We start from the raw sequence: 19,913 nt of genomic DNA, 5'->3' as shown, positions 1-19,913 counted from the left end.
GAAGGGTTTGTTTTTGCTGCACAGCCCCATGGGGAGCAGGGAGCTCTGCAGCCGTGCTCACCCGCTGTAGCCTGCAAACAAAGCAGTGTGCTTTGGTGCTGGGGGCTTCTCTGCTTGCAAAATTGGGTTGGAAGGGAAGAAAAAAAAAAAAGAAAATCAGTGCAGCCTAACCCACAGGTAGCATCCTGCTCACTGCTCTGCCAGCTCAGTGCCACCCCATGCCCAGGTAGCGGGCTCTAAGTGCAAGAAGAGGAAAGGCAGCAATTAATCCCTTAATGAGAGACTTTGCAAGATCTGAGATTTAGCTGGATCCAGGGCCAACTGAGGAATGCTTTCTTTCGAAGTCACATTTGTGTCTGTAGATTCACTGAACCTACACTGAGGTTTCCCTCCTGCCCAAGCATCAGCTGCCAGAGAGCTCCTGGCCCCAGCACCCATGGGGAAACCATGCTGGGAACGTACAAAGTCACAAAGCAGCAAGAAAAATGACAGCTCCAGGCCCCCACCATCTCTGGACCCTCCATGAGGGGCTCTCCCAACAGTTCTCTATCTGCCCTGAACTGGGCCCAGAGCTCCAGACGGGGTCTCCTCAGTGCAGAGCAGAGGAGTGAGCACCTCCTTCACCCCGCTGGCCACGCTCTGTGCAGTGCCCCACAGGGAACCATTGGCCTTCTTGGCCACTGAGGCACGCTGCTGGCTCATGGTCAGCTTTTGGTCAACCACTGGCCAACCGTTGGCCAACCATCAGTCAACCAGGACACCATTGGTTTTCTCGGTCGCTGGGGCACACTGCTAGCTCATGGTCAACCCTTGGTCAAACAGAACACCATTGGCTATCTTGGCCACCAGGGCACATTGCTCACTCATGGTCATCCTGTTGACCAACCAGGACCCCAAGGTCCTTCTCTGCAGAGCTCTTTTCCAGCAGCTCAGCCCTTGATCTGCACTGGTATGTGCGGTCGTTCCTCCTTACGTGTAGGGCTCTACATTGGCACGGGGAGGATGAAACACCCCGTGCTCAGGCTTACTTGATTGGGACAGTCTCATCCTTCCTCCTCTGCCTCTCACGGGGTGGCACGACCTCCCATCCGAAGGTGAGACTCCAATCGAAGTTGCCCCGGCTGTGCTGCTTGCCATACTGCACTGGCTTGGAGAACTCGAAGGTGTTGAGGTCTATGGTGGTGATGTCAGGGCTGACGACAGCTGTGGGCTCCTCGGCGATGCGGGACAGAAGGGGCTCCAACCACCCATGGAAGCACTCACCTGGAGCACGGGGAAGGGTGAACCGACCTCACCAGCATCGGCATCACTTCAACGGGATGCGCCAGGACGGGGGGCTGCATCCCGGGTCTGGGGGCACCCAGAGGGTGGTGGGGAGGTGGACACTCACAGTGTGCATCCAGGAAGGTGAGCACCTCGCCGCTCGCCACGCTGGCTCCCAGTAACCGGGCCGTGATCAGCCCCTTCCTCTCTGCCTGCCGCACCACCCGCACGATCTGCAGCTGCTTCACGTAGCGGTCCAGCTCGTCCTTCAGATATTCTGGGGGAACAGAAGAGGGTGGACAGCCTCAGGGTGAGCTCAGCCCCTGCTCCTCGCACCCATCAGCACATCGGGGTCCCCGCAGGGAGGGAAGGGGCGTCCCAGATCCCATCTGCACCCTGCAACAAGGTGGGAGTGACACAAGTCCTCCTCATTCCCCCAGCCTGAGAGGTTTTTGTTTGCTAAGAAAAGAATCACTGAGGTTGGAAAAGACCTTTATGACCATCCAGTCCAACCATCAGCCCATCCCCACCGCGTCCACTAAATCATGGTCCTAAATAGAGTCATAAAGGTTGGACCTCTAAGGCCATCCAGTCCAACCACCAACCCAACCCCACCATGCCCACCAAATGAAGTTTGCAATGTCCCTGGCATTTTACCCCCACCAAGGAGCGATGGGGAGAAAAGGGCTCTTGGCTCCGTGGTTAAAGTGCCTTCAGGACTACACAGAATTTCATCCCTGAGGAATGCAGGGGGAGGGTTGTCCTGGGCTCAGGTTTGGAGCAGATCCACCTAACCAAAGGAGGGGTTTGGGAAGGGATACCCGAAGTGCTCAGCAGAGAGCTGGACACCCCAGAAGAGACCCAAAATCTCAGGGGCACCCAACCCACGTCCCCATCACAAAGTTCCTGGCTCCATGCTTGGCTTTCCCAAGGATTTCTCCTAGCATCTCCTGTCCTACCTACGCCTGCACACATCCAGGCCACAACCTCTTGGCCCAAACGCAACCCGGAGCTCACTGGGGCGGAATGGGAACTGCCAACCAGGTCACCCTGCACCGTGAGCGCACAGAGATGAGCAGTGCTCGGGGCAGAAAGCCCAGCAGAGAGCAGAGTGCTGTGTGAGAAAGCACCACCACACCTCCCCCTGGGATGCTGCACGCTGAGCAATGCACCGCTGTTCCCCAGGAGATGCTTCAGGTGCAGAAACCCCTTTGTTTTCCAGGCGCAGAGCACACGGCTTCACACACCCTGGGAGCTGCTGCAGGCGGAAGCGGAGCACGAGGGTAAAGTCTGCTCCTCTCCCAACACCTCACCGCGCCATTCGTTTGCTTTGGGTGGAACTCGTTAGCGAGCGAGCCGTGTAACGAGGTGTGACGTGGGACGAGCACCCGGGCTTCATCCGGATGGAATAAAAAAACCCAACGGCGCTCAGGGCAGCAGGAAACGACTCAGAAAAGCCCGGGAACGTTTTGCTCCCCACGCCCTCATCCTGCAGCCCCATAACAGCCCCACGCACCGTCCGTGCTGGCGTCGTCCACGAGGATGATCTCCCTGAGCAGCGCAGCAGGCGAGGCGTGCAGGACGCTGTACACCGTGCGCAGCAGCGTGGACCACGCTTCGTTGTGGAACACGATGACGACGCTGGTGGTGGGGAGGGGCGGGCAGCGTTTGAACTTCTGGTCGATGCACCTACGGGAGGGGAGGATAAAAAAAGAAAAGGGAAGAAAAAGCAGAATTTATCGCAGCTATGCACCAGGCATGAAAAACGGGGAGGGGGTGTGGGGGGGGGGGTCGGCGTGCCCGAACAAAACGCCGTCGTCCCCCACTGCGGCGTTCCGCACGGCGGGGCAGCGGCACCGGCAGCCCCCGCGGCTCTGCCTCTTTGATTTCCATTGGGTTTACCTCTCCTCTCCCCCCTCCCTTTGCCCCCGTCGCCTCCGGTCCAGTGAATGACATTCCCATCCCACCCCGACCCGGTGTTCCCCCATTGTGACCGCTACACCTGCTAGGCACGGATAATCGCCGACCGGCGCGGTTTCTCCCTCCTATTCAGAGTTTTTTTTTTCTCCAGGATCCCCCCCCCCCCAAACCCACCCCCGACCAGGCAGGGGTTGGGGGCACGCTCTAATCCGGGCGGGCGGTGCTGAAGCCGCTTCCTTCGCCCCCTGCCTGGGGCTGTTCCACTCCGCTAAGAAAAGAAAAAGTCAGCTTAGGGCTGGGCTGGAAGAAAAGAGAGGAGGGAGGAGCGGGGGGGGGGGGGGGAGTGGAGGGGGATATGCTGGAGCCGGGAGAAGGTACACAAAGAGCTGCTGTGCCGTTTCACCCGCTGCAATTAAAAAAATCAAGCTTAAAGCGGACAGGAACTGGGGAGAAATTTGGTATTCCCAAGGTGCCAGGACCCTCCAAAAAGTTATTCGCTGCCTCTTTGCTGGGCTGAAACGTGGTGGTGTGCATGGAGCTCCTGCAGTGGGCAGCTGCATGGAGAGTGCACGGAGCTCTTGCACCAGGCTGCTGCATAAGGAGCGCATGGACGTCCTGCAATACGCTGCTGCAGAGCAAAGTCATGAAGCTCCTGTGCTGGGCTGCTGCACGGAGCTTCTGCAGCAGGCAGTTGCACGGGGAGCACGTGGAGCTCCTGCAATACACTGCTGCAGAGCGAGGGCGTGAAGCTCCTGCAACGGGCAGCTGCAGGCCCGACTCTGCTTCGATTTCCCCTTAACTCTGCCCTGGATGGAGCCGAGGAGGATGGCACACTTTTGGGAGGAGGGGGCTCTTACTCCGGCGGGCGGCTGTCGGGTCCCAGCGCGCGCTGCAGGGAGATGCGGTCACTGGCGAAGGCGTTGAAGCAGTGCTTCTCGTAGCCCCGCTCCTTCTCCTTGCTCTCCTCCGCCGTCCACTGCTCTTTCTTGAAGGCTTTGCCATCGGCCCCGGGGCCGGAAGGGTCCTGGGGGGGTCGTTCCAGCAGCGGGCGCAGCTCTGCTGCCGTGTAGAAGCCCGGGGGGCAGGAGCGAGCGCTGCGGGGCGGCTCCTCCGGGGGCACCGGGGCCCCGATCTGCAGCTTGGGCATGGAGTCACGGAGGTTGTGCACGGCGCCCAGCATCAGGTCGATGACCTGGTCCTTCCCATCGACGATGTTCTTCAGCCAGGGCTCCTCGCGCAGGTCGCCGTCCCCGACGTCCCTCTGTAGGATGAAGAGGAAGAGGAGGAAGACTGCGCCCACCAGGGCCACCTTTAGCGGGCTGTAGCGGCGGCGGAGCAGCCTCATGCTGTCTGCAGGCGCTGCGGTGCACGGCTCAGGGTCGGGGGGTCCGCGGGGGCTTCATGGCTCCGCCAACCTGGAGGGGAGAAACGCACAAGGGGTTAATTCACCCCGCATGCGACCTGCAAAGCGTGCGCTGTCAGAGGAGCAGCCCGGCGCCGTCGGAGAGCAGAGCCTCCCCCAGAGCTCTTCTCATCACCTGCACCCTGCAAACCTGCCCTGAAGGAGCTGAAACAGGTTGGAAGGAGGCTGCGAGATGCAAACCATCAACCCCAGCAGTCTCCCCTGCACGCTCTGCACGCAGCAAAGGAGCAACAAAGCTAAAACGAACGAACAAAAACAACTTTACTCCGACGTTTGGGATGCACGGACAGAGCCTTCCCTCGGGCAATTCTCCTGCCTGGGAAGGAGGATGCGCTCAGATCGCTCCGAGCTGTGCTATTTGGGAGCAGCAATCCCAACACCCGGGACTCTGCCCCATCCGCCGACCATTCCTCCCCGCTGCTCTTTGTGAGCCGCTGCCACCGGAGCATGGAGAAGCCCCGCGGGAGCCATTCACCGCCATCTCCTCCTCCTCCTCTTCAGGATCACCCCCTCCTTTCCCCCCCCCTTCCCTCTTTTTTTTCCCCCCCTTTCTTAAAATGCTTTGGAAGCTGTTCAGCCTCCCCCCCCCCCCCAGCACCCCGCTGTCAACTTCAAGGGCAGGGAGCTCAGTGCGGGGTCCCCATTCTTCCACTGCCCCATGAGGTTTAGGGGCGGGGGGAGCGCAGCGATGCGCTATAGGGGAGGGGGACACTCCGCCTCCGGGTCACCGCTTTCAGTGCCCGTATGGCTCCGGGATCAACGCCGGCGTTCAGACAGTGCTTTATTGCCCAACGTGGGAGGAAAAAAAAAACCACAGAATTAGGGGGGAGAAAAAAAAAAATGAACCTCTGTTCATAAATTGTTTCTAGTCTGAGCTCCCCCCATCCCAACTTCAGCCTCAATGTTCCTGGAGCTCTGTGCAGTGAGGTGAAGGCAGCGTAGGTGCAGAGCCATCCGTACAGAGGAGGAACCCCAGTCCCACGCTCCCCAATCCTCTGCTGGCCCCATTGCTTTGACCACACTAACGAGCACCTCGTTATCTGCTAACGAACCTCGGCGCAGCACCCTGGGGAAGGCACCGGGCAGTGCACAACAGCTTCAGCCCCAAAGGCTCCATCCCTGGCGGGTAGGGAGGGGGGGAGGAGAGAAGGGGTCCTGCCCTAAACCACAGCCCCATCTCCTTCCCTAAAAGCCAAAAAGAGAAGCCCCCCCCCCACACCCCCAAAGCAGCAATCCGCCCCCTCGGCGCTGACATCTCATCAGCCTTTCCCCAAAACTCTCCTTTCCCACTACAGCCCCGAACGCGGGGAGGGGACGGACGGACGGACGGGGACGGACTCACGGAGTCCCCGTAGGAACCGCACGAAGACGTGGGCCGTTTTCTCCCCCGCTGCCCCCCCCCGTGTCCCATAGGAGCGCGGTGACACCGTGACACACTCCCGCAAGGCTGAGTCACCCGCAGGGCGCGTCCCGGGAGTGGGCATTGCCACGAAGACATTTCCAGCCCTGCACAGCACAGCCCCTTCCCATGGCTCAGAGCCACCTCCCTCCCCTCCCCTCCCCCACCCCCCCCCCACCCATAGCCCTCCCAGAGTCTCCCTTGGCCACCCCAACCCCAAAAAACTCCCGAGACCTCCCCGAAACCATCCCCAGGATGCATGCAGCGATAGCAACACGTGCAGCACGGCCGTGCAGAGAGAGTTATTAAGCCTGTTGCACTCAAAAGAGGTTTTAAAGGAAAAAAAAAGAAAGAAAAGAGAAAGAAGAAATAAAGGGGGAGGGAGGGGCAGGGGGGGAGGAAAGGGATTTAGGAAAAAGGGTCACCAACACAGTCACAGCCATGGGTGGCAGCAGGACAGTGCCCACGTGATGGGACAGCTGCTTCCTCCTTGGTGACGGAGGGAGGAACCCCTGAGGCTGAAATAGAGATATTCTCTCCCCTCCCCCGACTCCCCCCCCCCCCAAAAAAAATAAGCAACGATGGGAGAACGGCAAAATGATGATGATGATAATAAAAGAAATAAATAAAAACGCAGAGACGTCAACACAGCAGATAGCACAGCCCCACCTGACGCGGCCCTCGGCTCCACGTGGCAGCGTGGCCACGTTGGTTGGGGTGCCAACGGTGTTTGGGGTGGCAAAAAGCCAGGAGATGTAACAGCCCCACTGGTGGGATTCCCTCCCCCCATCATTATGGGAGTGTGGTGGCATGTCTTTAATTTTGAGCAGACTGGGGAAAAAAAGGAGCGATGCTGGGGGGTAGGAGAGGGTGTGAGCGCTGTGGGGTGCGAAGGGAGACCCCAAAGATGCAATAGGGTGGAAGTGGGACTGGGATCAGGGAGTGGGGCATGAAGATCAGGGATCCCAGTACTGGGAAGGAGGACCAAAGACTGAGACCAGGACCTGGACTCGAGAGCAGGGAATGGGGACAAAGGACTGAGACAGGGACCCAAGGACCAGGGAATGGGACCCATGACCAGAGACCCAAGATCGGGACCAGGATTGGGATTGATGATCAGAAAAGGAACTGAGCACCAAGGTCTGGGGCCAGGGAATGGGACCTGAAGATCAGGAACACAAAGAAAGGGACCGGGGGACTTAAAGACTAGGGAGCTGGGGGACCCAAAGACTAGACTGGGGACCTGGGGTACCAAAAGACTAGGGACCTGATGGGACCCCAAAGACCAGGGTCTCAGGGTGCTCCAAAGACTGGGATCTGGGGACCCCAAAGACTGAGGATCCAGGGAGAGCCAAATAGCAGACACCCAGGGGGAACCCCAGAGATTGAGACCAGGGGAACCCTGAAGACTGAGGAACCCAAAGACCAGGGACCCAGGGGGGACCTCAAAGACCGAGGACTACAAAGACTGGGGACCCAGGGGACCCCAAAGACTGGGACCAGGGGTACACCAAAGACTGGGACCCCAAAGACTGGGAACTGAGGGGACCCCAAAACCTTCAAACTCCAAAGACTGGGGACCCAGGGGGACCCCAAAGACCGGGGATACTAAGGACAGAGGACTCGGGGGACTCCAAAGAGTGGGACTAGGGGCACCCTAAAGGCTGGGGACCCAGGGACCCCAAAGACTGCAGACTCCAAAAACTGGAACCAGGGGACCCCAAAAACTGGGGACTCAGAGGACCCCAAAGACCAGAGACCCCCGGGGGACCCCAAAGACCAAGGACCCCAAAGGCTGGGACCAGGGGCATCCCAAAGACTTCAGACCCTAAAGACTGGGGACCCAAGGGGACCTGAAAGACTGGGGACCGCAAAGATGGGAGACCTGGGGGACCCCAAAGACGGGGGACCCCAAAGACTACAGACCCAGGAGACCCCAAAGACCGGGGGACAAGATCAGAGACAGAACACTGAGATCCAAACCAGGACCGGGACTGAAGACCCAAGACCCAGACTGAGACCAGGACCGAGGTCTGGAACCCGGATCCGAAAACCGAGAGCCCAAGACAGAGACCGGAACCCGAAACTGAGACCGAAAATCTGGACCGAGCAAGCCGACGGAGATCCAAACCGACACCAAAACACGAACACCGGAACCCACAAACGACCCCCCCCCGACGACCCCACTCACCCGCTCCGTAGCGGCGGCGGCCGCGGGTTCGGGGCCGCAGGTGCCGTCCGGGGGGGGGGGGCGGGGGCGGGGCGGGGGGCGGGGCTACAGCCGGCACCTGCCTCGCCCCGGGGCACAGGTGCGCACCGCGCGGTCCTAGCGCCGTCCTCAGCAGCGGAGGGACGGGGGATCGCGGGGGACCCTTGGGCTGACGGTGGGAGCCTGGAGGTTGGTGGGGGTCTATAGGGGATAGGCAAGGGGCCGGGCTCGAGGTGAGGCGCTGGGGGGGGTTTGGGGAGAGGCTGGGATGCTGTGGGGGCGTAGGGATTAGCGTGGCTTGACATCAGGGTGCTGGGAGTGACAGGTGTCCTCCAGGGGCGTGATAGAGGAGGTGTGGGGAACGACGGGGACGTGAAGGGGACGATACGGGGTTTTGCACTTGGGTCGGAGTAACCCCGGATACGTGTAGGGACTCCCCGTGGAGAAGGACCCGGGGGTCCGGGTGGGTGAAAGGCTGGACGTGAGGCAGCGGGGTGCTCTTGCAGCTCGGAAGGGCAATGGAACGGTATCCTGGGCTCCACCAGCAGAGGGGTGGCAGTGGGACGGGGAGGGGATCGTCCCTCTCTACTCTGCCCTCGTGAGGCTCCATCTGCGGTACTGCATGCAGGTCTGGGGCTCCCAGTATAAGAAAGATGTGAAGCTGCTGGAGAGGGTCCTGAGGACGAGGAGAGGGCCATGAAGGTGCTCAGAGGGCTGGAGACACCTCCCCTACAAAGACAACCTAAGAGAGCTGGGCTTGTTCAGCCTGGAGATGAGAAGGCTGCAAGGGAACCTCATTGCAGCCTTCCAGTATTTAAAAGGGGATTATAAAATGGAGGAGAATCGACTTTTTACAAGGGTAGGCACCGACAGAAAAAGGGGGGATGGTTTTAAGCTCAAGGAGAGAAGGGTTAGGTTGGATGTTGGGGGAAAGTTCTTTACTATGAGAGTAATGAGATGCTGGAACAGCTGCCCAGAAAGGCTCTGGATGCTCCATCCCTGGAGATGTTTAAGGCCAGGTTGGATGGGGCCCTGGGCAACCCGGGCTAGTGTCAGATCTGGAGAGGCCATAGGTGCCTATAGAGGCCATAGGGACCTATAGAGGCCATAGGGCACTGATAGAGACCTATAGAGGATATAAGGACCTATAGAGGCCATAAGGCACTGATAGAGACCTATAGAGGCCATAGGGACCTATAGAGGCCATAGGGCACTGATAGAGACCTATAGAGGCCATAGGGACCTATAGAGGCCATAGGGCACTGATAGAGACCTATAGAGGCCATAGGGACCTATAGAGGCCATAGGGCACTGATAGAGACCTATAGAGGATATAAGGACCTATAGAGGCCATAAGGCACTGATAGAGACCTATAGAGGATATAAGGACCTATAGAGGCCATAAGGCACTGATAGAGACCTATAGAGGCCATAGGGACCTATAGAGGCCATAGGGCACTGATAGAGACCTATAGAGGCCATAGGGACCTATAGAGGCCATAAGGCACTGATAGAGACCTATAGAGGATATAAGGACCTATAGAGGCCATAAGGCACTGATAGAGACCTATAGAGGCCATAGGGACCTATAGAGGCCATAGGGCACTGATAGAGACCTATAGAGGCCATAGGGACCTATAGAGGCCATAGGGCACTGATAGAGACCTATAGAGGCCATAGGGACCTATAGAGGCCATAAGGCACTGATAGAGACCTATAGAGGATATAAGGACCTATAGAGGCCATAAGGCACTGATAGAGACCTATAGAGGCCATAGGGACCTATAGAGGCCATAAGGAACTGATAGAGACCTATAGAGGATATAAGGACCTATAGAGGCCATAAGGCACTGATAGAGACCTATAGAGGATATAAGGACTTATAGAGGCCATAAGGAACTGATAGAGACCTATAGAGGATATAAGGACCTATAGAGGCCATAGGGCACTGATAGAGACCTATAGAGGATATAAGGACCTATAGAGGCCATAAGGCACTGATAGAGACCTATAGAGGATATAAGGACCTATAGAGTCCATAAGGCACTGATAGAGACCTATAGAGGATATAAGGACCTATAGAGGCCATAGGGCACTGATAGAGACCTATAGAGGCCATAGGAACCTCTAGATGCCATGGGGACCTGCAGAGGCCATAGGGACCTATAGATGCCATAGGGGCCTGGAAAGGCCGTAGGGAACTATAGAGGCCATAGGAACCTATAGAGGCCATAGGGACCTATAGAAGCCATAGGGACCTATAGAAGCCATAGGGGCCTATAGAGGCTGTAGGTGCCTGTATGGGCCATTTGGGCTGATGTTGGGTGCTGAGACCCAATGAAGCTCTGAGCCCAGGTGTGCTCTCCCTACTCATGCTCAGTCCTCGTTCCACCTCATATATGTTATTATTCTCACTGTTAATTACTCCGGCTCTCCAAAGCCTCCCTCATCCGCAGCTCAGTGGTGGCACTGTGAAGCAGTGTGAACTCTAAGGTCATTTTTATCGGGCTGTGATAACTGCTGGCAATGTTGCTGCGGGTGGGTGGGCGCACAGACCATCAACGGCTGGGATCTGCTAATTACTCCCATCTCCGTCATCCCTATTTAGCCTCTATCTCCCCACTGAACTCCCGATGGCACCGCTTTGCTGCTCTCCAGCTGTGCTGCTTACAGGGCCGCGTGTCCCTGCACCCCATTTCCTTATCCTCCAGCCCCACATTTAACACTAGGTGGTGGTATCTCCATGAATATTCCAGCTGGGGGCCGGTGGCTGCTATGGCAGGAAAAGTCTCTGGGAAAGCAGGGAAAGTCTCTGCTGTACTGAGGACTCCACATTAAAGCTGAGTGGGCTTTAAGGTCCCTTCCAACCCAAGCCCTTCTATGCTTCTATGATCTTTAAGGTCCCTTCCAACCCAAGCCCCCCTATGGTTCTATGATCTTTAAGGTCCCTTCCAACCCAAGCCCCTCTATGGTTCTATGATCTTTAAGGTCCCTTCCAACCCAAGCCCCCCTATGGTTCTATGATCTTTAAGGTCCCTTCCAACCCAAGCCCCCCTATGGTTCTATGATCTTTAAGGTCCCTTCCAACCCAAGCCCCTCTATGGTTCTATGATCTTTAAGGTCCCTTCCAACCCAAGCCCCCCTATGGTTCTATGATCTTTAAGGTCCCTTCCAACCCAAGCCCCCCTATGGTTCTATGATCTTTAAGGTCCCTTCCAACCCAAGCCCCCCTATGGTTCTATGATCTTTAAGGTCCCTTCCAACCCAAGCCCCCCTATGGTTCTATGATCTTTAAGGTTCCTTCCAACCCAAGCCCCCCTATGGTTCTATGATCTTTAAGGTCCCTTCCAACCCAAGTCCCTCTATGGTTCTATGATCTTTAAGGTCCCTTCCAACCCAAGCCCCCCTATGGTTCTATGATCTTTAAGGTCCCTTCCAACCCAAGCCCCCCTATGGTTCTATGATCTTTAAGGTCCCTTCCAACCCAAGCCCCTCTATGGTTCTATGATCTTAAGGACTCTTCCAACCCAAGCTCCCCTATGGTTCTATGATCTTTAAGGTCCCTTCCAACCCGAGCCATGCTGTGATTCCATGATTCTGTGGTAGAGGTGGTGTAAAAGAGTCGTTTGTAGCCCCTCCAGAGGATATAGTTAGGACAACGTGGCAGGTATAGGCACAGGCAACCCCATCATCAATGGCTTTCGGTGCATGGAAACAATCATAGAATCACAGAGTTGGACGTGACCTAAAAGACCATCCAGCCCAACTCCAACCCATCCCACCATGACCACTGACCACGTCCCCAAGTGCCACATCCCCCCAGCAGGACGGTGACTCCATGACCTCCCTGGGCAGCCTGTGCCAACTCTTGGCTGCATCTTCAGTCAAAGCAGAGGATGAGAATCCCCCGAGTCCTCCGTGCATCCCAGCAGTGGCTGAGATGCACAGAAGGGCAGAGGAGCACGAGGGAAATGCCAGTGGGGAAACCCCAGGGGCCTCTCCAGGCTCCCGAAGGCAGAAGGCACGAATGCTGGGAGGGTTTTAATCTCCTGCTGAGCATTTTGTGTTGGCTCCTGCGCTGGATGGAGGATTTGAGGGATTTGAGCTGGGCTGCAGTGAGCATTACTTCGGATTATTGGGATGTGAGATTGAATATTAGCTGCCTCACAGAGGATAAGTCGGGCAGGGCTTTGTGGCAGTCGGCATCGCAGATGTGCAGATCCCCAGCACATTAAAGCACCAACACGTTGCTTGAGATGGGCAGGGGGAAACTGAGGCACAGAACAGACAACGGCTTACCTGGCACGGCGCAGAGGAGAGCCCGAACTCACCACCGTTGGCCTTCAGCATCACCTCCCGGACTCTTGAGAGCTAATTTTGAGCCCTGGGTTTGCTGCCTGTAATTCACTGCTGCTATATTTCCTGCCTCGCTGCCTCGCTGAGGTTTCACTCTGAGCTCTGAAAAACAGAAGGGAAATTCCCTGCCCCGGATTTTTCTGTTAGAGAAACTTTTTCAGTTGCACTCAGAGGCCGATGCTGAGCTGCGGCCGCCGGGACGGGGGCAGGAGGGCCCCCCACCACTGTAAGTGTGCTCCCCAAATGGCAGCCCCGGGGCTTCACAGGGTCCCCATTGGGTTATATGGAGAGGTGTGGGGTGGAGGTTGGGATTTTTGCTGTATTAAAGCAAGCCCAGTCCCTGGCACTGAGGGAGGACGTGGGTCGTGGCCCTCTGAGCCCTGATCACCTGCATCCCCAGTTGTTGCTTCTTTAATTGCAGTTTGGGAATTGCTTCTCTGGGTTACGCGGGAGGTTAAGATCTCCCATCCTCCTAACGACAAAGTGTTAATGTGGGGGGAAATTAAGACGTGGTTAACTACTGAGAAACCAGCAGGGCTCGTGCAAAATCAATACGGGCTTGTTGGAAACGGCAGCTCCAAATCACACACTTCTTAATAATTAATTGGCACAGTTATATATAACTCCTAGACAAAATATATCCTCTTAATCTTTAATTAGCTAGCTGCTTTGCAGGGTTTGTGTGCTAGGTTTTTAAGAGCCGGGGGAGAAGGGGGGGGGGCAAAGAGCTGAGAGTACAAAGCAGCTCCCATCACGGCTCGTTTTGGGGTGAGAAGCACAGAAAACCCTTTGCTGAAGGCAACCTTACCATGCTGTCTGCAGTTCTCCTGGTGCTGGGAGCGTTCCCTTCAGCTCCATTGGGATTTCTGCCCTTCAGCCCTCTCGGGGAACCCACGTTGCTCCGGGTGGCAGAGGAGGTATCCCCAAAGCCATCAGCTGAGCCCCTAATTACAGCACCAGGGCTTAAATTCGCAGCGCTGAGCGGTGGTGAGGCTGGAAAATATGACAGGAAGCAAAGCTGATTTGCATGTTTATGCTAATTGCGATTGCACAAATCTTTCAAATCAAAGCGTGCGTTGCAGATGGTTTGCAGATTTACACCACGCTTTGGCTTTATTTATTATCTTTCCGACTGGTAATAATTGGTGCAATATGGTAAAACTGGAAAGTCTAATCCACAATACAGCTGTTAAAGCAAGGAGAAATGTACTGAACACAGCATGGGGAGGTTATTCTTCGTGGTGACAATATTTGGTTAGAGCATACCTTGTGGGCACGAGCTGGATTTTCGTGTGGAGTGTTTCCAGGAGCAGAACGGGCAGCTAAGGGCTGAATGACTGAAGAAATGGGAGTTGTACCCCCATGCTTGGACCTCTTTCCTCTTTGGGGTTCATTGCCAGGAGTTTGTTTGCTCCCACACCACTGGGAAAAAAAAAAGAAGAAGAAGAAAAAAAAGGGTATTTCTCCAAATCATGGAATCACAGCATATCTGAGGCTGGAAGGGTTCTTAAAGCTTACAGAACCGTAGGATGATTGGGTTGGAAGGGACCTGAAAGACCACAGAACTGTGGAATAATGGGGTGATTGGGTTGGAAGGGGTCTCAAAGATCACAGACCCATAGGGTGGTTGGGTTGGAAGGGTTCTTAAAGATCATGAAAGTGTAGGATGGTTGGGTTGGAAAGGACCTTAAAGATCACAGAACCATAGGATGGTTGGGTTGGAAGGGACCTTAAAGATCACAGAACCATAGGATGGTTGGGTTGGAAGGGTCCTTAAAGACCACAGAACTGTGGAATAATGGAGTGATTGGGTTGGAATGGTTCTCAAAGATCACAGAACCATGGGATGGTTGGGTTAGAAGGGCTCTTAAAGATCATGAAACTGTAGGATGGATGGGTTGGAAGGGACCTTAAAGATCATAGAATCATGGGATGGTTGGACTGGTAGGGAACTTAAATCTCAGAGCCTTGAGATGATTGGGTCAGAAGGGTCTTTCAGGATCATAGAGCCATAGGATGGTTGCTTTGGAAGGGTCCTCACAGCCCCCCTCCCCACTCCCCGCTCTGGACAGGTCCAATGCCTCCATCAGGGAGGGCCCTCCCAGGGCCCTATCCTTGGCCTTGAACATCTCTCCATCGTGGGCTGAGATGGAGAAGCCGAGCTCAGCCGTTGGGTTATCCACTGCTTTGGACAGTATCACTTCCCTTTTCAGCTTTTTTTTTTTTTTTTCTGTTAAATTGCAAGAAAACTGCAACTACAACTTCTTTCCATCACAGTGAAGCACCGACATCTCCGGAGATCCCACAACAGGACGGAGCACTGCGCTCCCCATCTCCACGTCCCCTCCTTGCTGCCTTTGGATAACGCACAGCTTCTTGCTTCCTCCCTGACCAGGTGTGATGGAAATGGGTGAAGTGTTCCTGCAGCTGTGCCAGGAGGTGGCCAGGCTGAGGGAGCTGTGCTCCAGGCAGAGTGAGCTGCTGCAGAAGCTGAGCGCCAGGAAGGGCCCCATCGTGGGTGAGCAGTGGGGTTGGGGATGGGGGGAGATCGTGCTGAATTGCTCCTTCACTGCAAAGAGCAGATCCAGGCTGATGGGAGGGATTTCAACCTTTAACCTCATGCTGGTGAGAGGCTTGCTGCCAAAAAGGACGTAATGGGGAATCTAGCTGAAGGCACAGCTCCCTGTGCTGGCTGTCATGGTGTTTTGGCTTTGGCTTTGCCATCCAGTGCACGGCCACGTGTGCGTGTCTGCTGAGAGCCGTGCTAAACCACCACAGGCTGTGATTTACTCTGGGGAGAGCAGGGAGGAACTGTGCCAGATGGTGCTGATGGCCTGGAGCCTTTGTGGGAAGCAGGCACGGTGGTAGTGCAGCCTCCAAAGGCTGCACATTGCCCATGCAAACGCTCTTGCCCACCCTGGCAGCCTGCATGGCTATCCAAGCCATGGCCCTCCTGTTCCCCACCATGCTCTGGGTGCTCATCTGCTCCCCTCCAGCACTCCCATTAATTAATCCAGTGAGGTCCTGCAAGCTTTTCCCAACCTTACAGGCTGTTTCATGCAGTCAGGAGATTTTTGCCCAAGCAAAGAGCTGCCACGTGCTGCTCTTTCAGCCCTGTGGTCTCCACATTTCCCCCCACAATGAAGAGGGTGAGCCTTCAGCATCGTCCTCTGCACGGGGCTGCAACGCAGATAAGCATCTCCAAGCAGCACCCGGACCAAAGCCATCGCGTGAAGACGCCGAGATATCTCATCATCTCCCCTGGTGGGGCAGCTGATGCTCTTCCTCCAGCTCTCAGCCTTCTCTATCTCTCCCCATCTGCCACTTCATGCTGGCCCAGCCTCGTATTTCTTGCCATCCCCTGCCTGTGGGGGCAGTGAGCTTTGCTTTCCCACCCCCCCCACAAAGGAGATAACACCGGGCTGTTTCACTATAGCACGAATAGAGAACGAAGCAAGAGGAACCATAGCTGGGATGCAGCCAAAACTCACCCAGCCCTTGGTGCAATGCCTCGTGGTTCCATAGGACCTCTCTGGTTGCTGAAACGACGAGGTGGGGATTGTTAGGATGAGTGAGTTTTTGTGAGCGCTGGATGAGTCGGCACCAAAAGGCAGAAAAGGGAATTGTTTTAGTTTGGATGCTAATTTAGTTATTTGTGGTGGGGTAGAAAAATTAGTCAGCTTGCTGTAATGTGCTGCTATATTTAACAGTCTTTTTAGGCTGCTTTCCCTTAATTGAATATCTTGTGGTTATCACTGGAAGGAAGAGGCTCCTGGGTTAACAGCAATAGGATGAGAGGTGATGGCCTCGCATTACACCGAGGGGGTCAGGTTGGGTAATAGGAACAATTTCTCCTCTGGGAGAGCAGTGATGCGTTGGCATGGGCTGCCCAGAGAGGTGCTGGGCCAGCATCCCTGGGGGGCGTTCAAGAAACTTCGGAGATGTGGCACTTGGGGATGTGGTCGGCGGGATGGTGGGATGGGTTGGGGTTGGACTGGATGGCCTGGGAGGTCTTTTCCAACCTTAGTGATTCTCTATGAAAGCACAGAGCCCCAAGACTGAGCTCTCTGGCTTGCTTTCTTTCCAAGACATCCCCACGTCGCTGCCCATCCAGTGCACGGAGGGCGCTTGGACAGAGGGAGGGGAGCAGCCAGCAGCCACCCCCCAGGTGCACCCCAAGGCCCCGCAGGGCTCTGCCCACCCTCTGGCCCCACCAAACGCTGACCACACACTGCCTGGTGCCAGTGGTTGGTACCCAGCATGCAGTGACCTCGGGGCTGGGAGAGCCACCCTCCCAGGGGCTTTTGGCAGCAGCCAGGCGGGGAGGAAGGAGAAGATGCTGGTAGACATATGGCTGGAGGACTGTAGGATGGATCCTACCACCAATAGCCCCGAGGAAGAAGTGAGAGCTTGCCGCAGCCCTCAGGAATTTGTGGCACCGAGCAGCGAGGCTGAGCACTCCTTCCTGACTATCCTGGACCTCTACGAAGCCCCAGAAGCCCTTGAGGGGGAGGATGCTCCCAGCGACAGCGCTCTGCCTGCTGCAGAAAAGGTGCCAGTGGAAATCCGGGGACCTCTGAAGGTAAATGCAAAGGGGGCAGAGGCTTCGGTCTGCTGGTTCTGCCAGCTCTTCCCAGCGTAAGGGCGCCTGCCCATCATCATCATCCTCTCCATCACCCCTCCTGTAACGTGGGGAGCTGTGGCAGAAGGTTGTGGTTATGCCCTGAAACCCACCGTCCCATTTCAAGTGGCGTCAGGTCCATGAAAACCCCATTCCAACACCTGGTGTGCTCTGGGAGAAACCCAGTGACCCTTCCCAGCTGAGGGATCCTTGAGGCAGTCTGAATCGACCTCTGTTGGATCTGCAAATCAAATAAGCTCCTAATTATTTCCTTCAGCCTCTCTGATTCATACGCCCCCAGACACTGAGTCCAAAATGCATCCTGAGATGCGTCCCCTCGGTCCTGCTCAGCCTTCAGCGTGTGGGGCACCAACACTGGGCTGACCACGGAGAATGCCAAACTGTTTTCCTTTAATTCCTTTTCCCAAATGAGACCCTTAGAAATTATTTCGTGGCTGCTGTGGTGATGCATCCGTGGGGAAAGCTATTGATTTTTTTGGCCTGGGTTATATTTAGAAGCTGTTTTCTTCTTAAGGAGAAGAAAGAAAGAAAGAAAGAAAGAAGTAGAAGCACTGTCTGCCTGGTGAAGTCCTAATGTGCCTTATCAGCACTCAAATGATAATGGCACAGGAGGAAATTAATACCGCTCTCCATTTGGCTCCGTACAAAAGCACTTTTCTCACACTCCGCCTCGGGGGGAAGCAGTGGGGTGATGGGAAGACCCTTTAAGGATCCTGCAGCGGATGTGGGGGTCCGGGCACAGCTGTGGGCTGGAGGAGAGGCTGTGTCTGCCTTCCCACCGACCCTTTCCCCTTTGCTCCCTGCAGACCTCCTGGACGCCGGGATGGATGCTGGAGGACGCCGCGCTCGGACCGGGCGCAGCCGCGGCTGCTCAGATGTGTGACATTTGCCAGGCGACCTTCCCTGCGGACACCACAGCTCAGGCTGACTATTTAAAGCACGTCTTAACCCATATGAAGTAGGGCTTTAGGACTTCGTGCTCAGGAAACCCACGTGTGTGCAACTGTGAGCAGCGCGATGGGCTCCGGACCTTCATGAGATGCGGCTGCTGGGTCAGCCCGGGTTGCAGCCCCATTCTGTGCCACCTGGGTCGGTTCCTACTGTGCTGCCTGGAGGCTCAGCCGGGGTTCTGGGTGTGTTTCAGCTCATTGAGCTTCATGGATATCAAAACTGCTTCTGTGCTGAGCTCCAGATGTGCGTGGGAGGTTTGGGGAGCTGCAGCTTAATGGGAAATGGACGTTTTTCCAAAGCTCTCCGTAACTGGAAAATGCTGAAATGTTGTTCGTTTGTTTGTTTGTTTGTTTTCCTTGAATAGAGAGAGGCATTTGAAAGCTGCATTGTTGCTTTTTCCAAGAACACAGGAGAGGGGATCACCACGTTTTCGTGGCACTAAGTCTGAACTTGCCTTTGGAGAGAGCTCTAGCGCTGCATGCACGGTGCCACCCGCCCTGCAGCAATGTAAGGCTCCCATCCCATCACTGTGAGGGACAGAACTGAGACCCCTCCTCGCTCCTCATTAAAACCTCATCAGCTCCAGCTCGTTAGCTCCTGGGAGTTTAACTGACGGTGGGAGGAAGCAGCTGAGAGCCCATAGGTGTGGGGTGGGATGATGGGTGTAGGGAAGAGTGGAGCAGGAAGGATTTCCTGCAGTGCAGCAATGAGGTGGGCACAGGGGGTGTTATTCCGCTCTATCCCTTCTATCTGGGGTGCCATCTGCAAACCCAGAATGAAGACTGCACTCTTCCATTAACAGCGCATGTAACGTTGCTATTCTATAATGTTTTCTCTCAGTACGTATCCATGCGCTTTGCAAAGGAATTCACCTGCAAAGCTGAGGAAGCAGATGGGTAAAATGCTGATTAGCTCTAAATCATTGTGTTTTGTTTTTCCTTTCCTTTGGAAAAGCCTTATCTCAGACCTTTATGCTTAACAAGTAGCTCTGAAACAGATCTGGCATCGCATCTTTGAGGCAACTTGCATTTAAATCAACGTCCGACGCCTCTGCTTCCATGGATCAAGATTAATTCCCGTCTCCAGCTCCAGAATCTCATCTTTAGCAGCACAGATAACAGCAATGACTCGAGGCTCTTCCCAGAAGCATAACTGCATTATGAGGCGGCGGAGCTGATGACGAACATCTGTGCACCCTGAGGAACTCGTCCTTCAGACGGGCAGGGACTGACATGCGTGGGGCAGCACCGGGTCCTGGCAGTTTGGGATTTACAGACCTGGGGGTTTGCAGTCACTTTTCAGGGGACCATTTTCCTGGATGGAGCCCTCAGCTCTCTCAGAGCCACAGCTCCGGGCTGAGTTCCTTCCATGCAGATTCTGGAGCTGCTCCTCGCCCTGAGCGTGACCAAGACCTTAACTTGCTGGGGGTCAAAGTGGGGGTTCTCACATCACGGTGCAGCCTCCCCATTGGCATCTCCAACAGCTCCAAGCTGCCTCCTGTGGCTCCCTGATGGTGGCATCATTGTGTGGTGTTTTGTGCCCCTCTGTAGGGCCTGGATGAAAATATCAGTCCGCAGCTTGCAGAGTTACTAGAAGCACCGGCTCTAACAGCACTCTGCATCAAGAAGGGCTATAAATTCATTTGGCATAAAATTGTAACAGCCATCCAGAATTTGCCAGAAGGAAGAAAACCAACCCAGTTCCTCCTGCTCTGAGAGCAAGTCCAATAAATTTAATTTAAAAACTGTGA

The 19,913-nt window shown here is 55.5% G+C and overlaps 2 protein-coding genes across 6 annotated transcripts in view; one reads left to right on the top strand and one right to left on the bottom strand.

Moving 5' to 3' along the window:
* Nucleotides 1-13,577, bottom strand: part of GALNT6 (polypeptide N-acetylgalactosaminyltransferase 6) — a 21,686-nt gene extending 8,109 nt beyond the window's left edge. The window contains exons 1-6 of one of the 3 annotated variants that reach the window (NM_001031578.2): nt 13,379-13,577; nt 12,514-12,695; nt 4,041-4,598; nt 2,780-2,952; nt 1,391-1,540; nt 1,029-1,263 (exon numbers count right to left, since the gene is read on the bottom strand). In NM_001031578.2, coding sequence (NP_001026749.2) covers nt 1,029-1,263; nt 1,391-1,540; nt 2,780-2,952; nt 4,041-4,528 — 1,046 coding nt within the window. In that variant the 5' untranslated portion in view covers nt 4,529-4,598; nt 12,514-12,695; nt 13,379-13,577. Of the gene's footprint in view, nt 1-1,028; nt 1,264-1,390; nt 1,541-2,779; nt 2,953-4,040; nt 4,599-8,196; nt 8,246-12,513; nt 12,696-13,378 lie in introns of those variants that run through there. The other 2 variants (XM_046904960.1, XM_015300369.4) reach the window with 2 other exon arrangements.
* On the top strand, nt 8,314-19,913 carry LOC100858973 (TRAF family member-associated NF-kappa-B activator-like). 3 transcript variants are annotated; one of them, XM_040654926.2, is made up of 4 exons: nt 8,314-8,403; nt 14,966-15,088; nt 16,659-17,152; nt 18,019-19,913. In XM_040654926.2, exons 2-4 carry the CDS (start codon nt 14,971-14,973, stop codon nt 18,172-18,174), a joined length of 768 nt encoding a protein of 255 aa, XP_040510860.1. In that variant the 5' UTR covers nt 8,314-8,403; nt 14,966-14,970; the 3' UTR covers nt 18,175-19,913. The 3 variants fall into 3 exon arrangements, with proteins under 3 accessions (XP_040510860.1, XP_040510858.1, XP_040510859.1); XM_040654924.2 differs by lacking the exon at nt 8,314-8,403 and adding an exon at nt 12,703-12,796; XM_040654925.2 differs by lacking the exon at nt 8,314-8,403 and adding an exon at nt 12,703-12,796 and having other exon boundaries at nt 14,848-15,088.

The sequence above is a fragment of the Gallus gallus genome, chromosome 34 (genome assembly GCF_016699485.2).
Source record: "Gallus gallus isolate bGalGal1 chromosome 34, bGalGal1.mat.broiler.GRCg7b, whole genome shotgun sequence".
NCBI classification, from domain to species: Eukaryota; Metazoa; Chordata; class Aves; order Galliformes; family Phasianidae; genus Gallus; species Gallus gallus.
The sequence above is the reverse complement of the archived record's forward strand: the minus strand, read 5'-3'. Positions and strand labels throughout refer to the sequence as shown.

Coding starts and splice junctions, on each gene's coding strand:
- LOC100858973 (XM_040654924.2), top strand. CDS start 12,748: ATGCTGAGCTGCGGCCGCCGGGACGGGGGCAGGAGGGCCCCCCACCAC. Junction 12,797..14,965: donor CAGGAGGGCCCCCCACCACT/GTAAGTGTGCTC, acceptor CTCCCTGACCAG/GTGTGATGGAAATGGGTGAA. Junction 17,153..18,018: donor AAATCCGGGGACCTCTGAAG/GTAAATGCAAAG, acceptor TGCTCCCTGCAG/ACCTCCTGGACGCCGGGATG.